This window comes from Pithys albifrons, chromosome 14 (genome assembly GCF_047495875.1).
Source record: "Pithys albifrons albifrons isolate INPA30051 chromosome 14, PitAlb_v1, whole genome shotgun sequence".
Lineage (NCBI taxonomy): Eukaryota > Metazoa > Chordata > Aves > Passeriformes > Thamnophilidae > Pithys > Pithys albifrons.
In genome coordinates this window covers 18,037,288-18,043,287 of record NC_092471.1, presented here as the reverse complement: position 1 = coordinate 18,043,287, position 6,000 = coordinate 18,037,288, and the positions used below count along the sequence as shown (strand labels likewise).

Genomic DNA, 6,000 nt, shown 5'->3' with positions numbered 1-6,000 from the left:
CTCTCATCCCGTCCCATCCCCGCTCCCATCCCATCCCCGTCCCGTCCCGTCCCATCCCCGCCCCATCCCCGTGTCATTCCCGTTCTATCCCCGCCCCATCCCCGCCCCATCCCCGTTCCATTCCCGTTCTATCCCCGCCCCTTCCCCGCCCCTCCCGGCCGGGGCCGCCCCTTCCCGTCCCAGGTGACGCGGGTCAGGCCGTGCCGGGGTGAGGAGCTTTCCCTGACGGGGTGAGGCGGGGAAGAGGGGCCGGAGCAGCTCCCGGATCCCGGCCCGGGCTGTGCGGAGTTCTCGGACACGGAGCGGCTGGTGCGGGACGGGGGGAGGACACGGAGATGCTCCGGAGCTGGAGCTGCACTGGAGCCGGGCTGAGGAGGCTCACCTGCAGAGGAGAAGGCTTCAGGGAGACCTGAGAGCCCCTGCCAGGGCCTGAAGGGGCTCCAGGAGAGCTGGACAGGGACTTGGGACAAGGCATGGAGGGACAGGACAAGGGGAATGACTTCCCAGTGCGAGAGGGTGGAGTTAGATGGGATATTGGGAAGAAATCATTCCCAGTGAGGGTGGGCAGGCCCTGGCACAGGTTGCCCAGAGAAGCTGTGGCTGCCCCATCCCTGGGAGTGTCCAAGGCCAGGCTGGGAGCAGCCTGGGACAGTGGAAGGTGTCCCTGCCCATGGCATCCTGGCATGGATGAGCTTTAAGGTCCTTCCAACCCCCCTGAATGAGCTTTAAGGACACTTCCACCAGCCCAGGTTGCTCAGTGATTACAGCAGATACAGCTTTAAAGCTGTCTGTCAGCAGTTTTATTTGATACTTACCATTTAGTACAGTTGTCTGTTGGTATTTTGACAAACAGCTGTTTTCACTGTGCAAATGAGTATCACATCAGATATTATGAAGCATTTCTAGCTCAGCCTGTTATTATTACTCACTGAAATTAATTTTCTTACTCCTTAACCATCCCTGTGCTGCTGGTGCAGCTGCCACTTGGGTCAGCTGGGGCTGGAGAACTTAATTGACCCTGTTTGCTATTCCTGTTGTTTTCTCCAGTAAACCTGACCTTAATAACCCCTGACTCAGCAGTGGTGTGATGAACCAAAACTTTGTGGTTTTTAATATCTCAAGTTTAGATCAGAACAATTCTTTTAATTTTTGGCACCAGAAAACCTTTGGGCCTAGAGATTTGGGACTGCAGCTGAGTTTTGGAAGTCTGGCCTTAGGAAGGAAGGTGGGAATTTGTTTTAGGGGCAGAAGGTCTTTCCAGAATGTGCAGAAGGACTTTGACAGTAATGGGGCAGGTAAAACAGGCAGCAGAGCATGTGCAGTTCAGTAGGACAGTGGCCAAAGACAGCACCTTTAAAACAAAGCTGCCTAAACTCCAAGCACAGGACAGAAGGTGCCTTTTTCCACCTCCTGTTACCACGTGGGGTTCCCATCTCTCTTGTGAAGGAGCTGTGACCTCTGCCAGCATCTTTCCAGAAGGATCTTGCCCCTGTATTTATTCTCCTTACTTAATGAGAGTGGGGAAGAAATTCGAGCAAAATTATTTGGTATGAAATTATTTAGATCCTTAAACTCACAGGAAGAAGGGATGAAATAAATCTATTACATGATAGGTTTCTGTCTGAGGCCTGTTTTGTGCCTGGAGCCTGTATCTGGAGAACTTTATCCCTCTTTTTACTTTGGGAGCTTGACTCTTCATTTGAGAGCACCAGCTGAGTTATGCTTCTTGTGTTTTGTCTTTTATTTTCTAGAAGAAATCTAGGCAGAGCAAGGAAGTTTTGTATTTTGGAGTGATGAGAGGCTTCAAAATCTGAATACAAATTAAAATTTTTTTTAAAGATGAATGATTGTGTCCAAGTGTTAGTGTAATTCCCTACAGGTTTGAAGGGAATGCTGCTCAGGACTCATGGCTAGTGCCATGATTGTCACTGTGCACTTACCCTGTGGATCTGAATGTGTGCTCTGGAGGTGTTGCCTGGATCCAGGGACTGAGGTGGGACTTTATCCACCTGTTCTGGCAGCTAAATGAGGTGTGAGCTGAGCTGTGACACCCCTCCTTATGTCCCATGTTGCTGTGAGAAATGCTGTCACTCCCCCTGGGAAATTCAACTTGTTTGCTTTTGGTTTTATTTGCAATGTCACCCCAGGGCAACTCTTCCTTCAGAGAGCTCTGGGAGCCATGAGAAGGGGTGGATGGAGTTGAGCCAGAGTTACAGCAGCTCTGATTTGGACTATTCAGAAGATACTTTTGAGTCCTTCAGCGAGGAGGAGGAGAGTAAACCATCTGGGTCCTGCTGTCCCACAGAGGGCTTGGAGGGCTCTGCTGTGTCAGAAAGCACCACAGGCCAAAGCCATGAAGGTATGCAGAGCTTTCCCTGCTTGAGACCTCTGTTCCACAGCTTCAGGTCTGTGTATTTGGCACTTGAGTCAGCAAAAATAAACGTGTGAAAACTGCACACAGTGTTCCTGCTGTGCAAAGCAACAGACCCTCGGTGTGCTCCCCACATTTGCCAGATGTGTGGAATGATTTGACCTTGGAAACCCTTCCTTTGTAAACTTGTGATGCTGAAACTCTGTTGCCATCTTAAAAAAAATACTCTGCATGTTTTCTTGACTGGCTTACCACATACAAAAAGTAGCTGGGCCATAAAATAATTTTTCCAAGGGAAAGTTCCAGGATTTAAAATACTGAGGAGGGCTGGATTCCCCATCCAGCCTGGCCTTGAACACTTCCAGCTCCTGTGGGCAATGAAGAGGCTGCATCAGATGAGGGATAAAGCAGCAGGACAGCAGCTAAATGCCTTGTTAGGTTTTCTTTCCTTTCGGTGGGGTTCTCTGTCATGCTTCTATGTTGTCCTTTTCTCCAAGTTTGGTCTGGTGAATATTGGGAGCACTTGAAGGGATGAATAATTTTTTAATTTAGTTTAGGAGCTTGCAGCAGAAGCCACTTTATGGCTTTAAAGATTAGCTACAACACTTTTTATGTATTTTTAAAGGTAGTGTAAACAAGATATGTTTTAATGTCTGTTAATTTTGTGATCTCATTCTGTTCAGTTCAGCTTGATCAGCTGGCATATACCAATATATAATTAACCTTATCTGTATTTTAAAATTGGAAAGCTATTTCTTTTCCTACTATAGACAAGTCCTATTCCTCATCTATCCATTTTACTGTGGATTGGGGTTTTTTTCACCCTGCAGCACCTTCACCATTAGGAACACCCAGCACCATTATCATTAGGAATCCTTTTAAAGTACTGCTTAGGCTTGAAATTTCAGCCATAGAGGCCAAACTTTGCTGTTAAATACACAGGCATGAATGTAAACCCTGCTTATAATAGCACAGGATTCAACCTTAGATATCAGTGCTTCAAAAATCTGAATAAAGAGGTGATCCTTGTATTGGTGTCAGTTCATGATACATTCCTATAATTGAACAGTGGCTGATAGATTTGTGTTTTGCTTAAAATTTTTGTAGTTTTAGAAATTATATGTTTTAATCCCTTTTTTTTCCCCCAGAGATATAACAAGATTCTTTAAATTATTCCATGTCTAACGATTAAAATCCTTATTTCTGACATCAAGGAACACATGCCAGGAGGAGTCCTTGCTGTGTGCACAGAGGGTTTCTTTAATGAGTGTTACCACTTTTTATCTTTCCAAGGTTAATATTTCATAAAATCATGGACTCTTCGGAATACTCTCAGTTAAATGAGAAACTAGGGAATAATTCACAGATAATTATTTTTGGAAGTTGGTTGCTCTGTTTTACTGAGAACAGCATATATAAATAATAAAACCCACAGAAAGCCTGTGATGCTGCTGTTCCCATAGGGACACGTTATTTCCTTGTCTAAGCCCATGGAATTTGCTGTTAGTACCCACAAAACAGAGCAGAGAAGTGAAGAGCTCCTTAAGTATTTTGAGCATTGTGCCCCTTGCTGTCACTGGCAGGGACTTCTCAGACCTTTCAAGTATTTTGTCTTTTTCTTCCACATCTTTCTGGTTTCCTCAGTTCCTGCAGAACTGGAGTTCTCAAAATGTCAGAGTATTCTGGATTGGAAGGGACCCACAAGGATCGTCAAGTCCAACTGGAACAAGCTGGAAAACAGGGAGCTGTTACAGATTTTTATTTCCTTTGTGCCACATCGTTTTCCACTTGCATCAATACCCTGAGACAGGTCACCTGAGCTCCCAAGAGTGTGTGGCCACAAACAAAGAGCTTGTGCAGGGCTGGAAATAACTGATCGGGCTGAAGGAGGAAGGAGATAGGTGAGATTAAGTTGTCCCTACAGATCAAATTGAATGTGTTAGCAGACTCTTTTCTCACTGGATCCTGGTTCAATGGGATGATTAGGAATGAGGTATTTTATGGGACAGAAGCTTGCTCAGCTGACATTCCTGGTCTCCTCTGTAGTCCTGTGGCTCAGGGTTTCTTTTCCTTTGAAAGGAGGATTATTTGCCTCCCACTTTGCTTTTCTGCAGTCCTGCTTTCCTCACAACGTATGTTCAAAGTTGCCTTTTTTCACTGCAGAGTCTGAAGGAGTGGATTCTGCAGCTGTGGCAGGAGATGCCTTGGGAAAATGGAGTGATCTGAAAAATAAAACAGCTGAGGTTAAGCAAGAGAAATCTGTTATCACAACACATGCTGGTGAGTTCAGTAACTTCAGCAGAGGTTGTTTTTGTTCCTTTTGAGAGGGAGTGTAAACTTTCAACTACACCTAAATTTTATAGACAGGCTATTAAGCCAGATAATTAGCCCAGCTTAATTAGCCATGTAATTAAATAGTTTCAGGCTTTCTTGGAAAGCAGTTTGTTTTCCATACACACATGGCTTTGCTGCTCCTGATGTAGTGACGTTATCCTAGTGATGCATTATCACAAAATATGGATAAATACATTAAAAAACATATCCATATTTTATATTTAACTACAATCCTCAAAATTTCACTGGACTGTAAAGTTTTTTTTTTCTCTCCAGCTTTCTCTTTCAGTTCCAGTGCCAGTAGAGATACTAGAAGTATGGAATTTATTGTGTGAAGTGTTTTACCCCCTGTCAATCAAGTGTGTTGGTTATTAAATTATCTGTTTGCCCTGTTTTAGTTCCTTTCCCGAGCTGAGGGAGGCAGCAGGGCACCGGTTTTGGCAAGAACAATGGAAGAGCTTTAACCAACACAATGAGGGAGTGGGAGGAGGAGGAGGAGGGGAAGGGAGGAAGGAAGAGGAGCCTTTCCATATACTGGTTACACAAGCAACTGTGAGAGCAGATGGTGGGATGTAAGTCCTGCTAAAGTCTCTCTCAAAAGTGTGTCAGAGATGCTATTTTTAATTAAAAAAAGAGCAAGAAAGCTGTAATTGAGCAAAAAAATAATGGAAGCAGACGGGGAATCTTCCTCAGTCTGTGTGTTCATGGGAAGGGAACAAGCTCAGAACTTTGTAGGTCACCTCTAGGACTGATTAACCAGGAGATCCTCCTGCCTGGCCACTTTGTGGCACAAGCATCCTCAAACCACCCATGTATCCTAGAAAAACAGGCCCTAAGGTTGTTTTTTTAGGCTATTCTTAATTGTTTAGCTCATTGCTAGCAGTGGTGAGTCAATGCTGCGAGTTCCTGACTCATCTTCTGCATTTGTCTTTGTGCTCCTGGTTTCCCAGGGCTGCCATGCAGGCAAGTGAGAAACCTCTTAGGAGAGCAGCTCATGCGTAGTAGAGAAGCTTCTCCTGGCCAGCTCCTCAGAGCTGGGATTCCTAAAATACATCAGAATCCTGTGACTGATTCATGGAGAAACTGGAAGGGCCCTGATGAGTTCAGAGTCAATGAATGAGTGACGAACCACAGTCTAAGGCTGAGGATGTTTTCCAACTCCACAGGGCTTTCCCTTGAAAGTTGCACTTCGGTTTTATTCATAGAATCACTCAGATTTTTGTGGTTCTGCACAAGGGAATGATCTGCCTTTGGTTTATGGATGTTGCTGGGCAAGGAGAGTCAGAGCAGCAAGT

At 45.2% G+C, this 6,000-nt stretch overlaps 1 protein-coding gene across 1 annotated transcript in view; it reads left to right on the top strand.

Moving 5' to 3' along the window:
- The first annotated feature begins 1,925 nt into the window (after positions 1-1,925).
- C14H8orf48 (chromosome 14 C8orf48 homolog) overlaps positions 1,926-6,000 on the top strand; it is a 17,805-nt gene continuing 13,730 nt past the window's right edge. Inside the window, exons 1-3 of the mRNA XM_071569518.1 lie at positions 1,926-2,030; positions 2,148-2,359; positions 4,535-4,651. Coding sequence (XP_071425619.1) covers positions 2,026-2,030; positions 2,148-2,359; positions 4,535-4,651 — 334 coding nt within the window. The 5' untranslated portion in view covers positions 1,926-2,025. The remainder of the gene's footprint in view (positions 2,031-2,147; positions 2,360-4,534; positions 4,652-6,000) is intronic.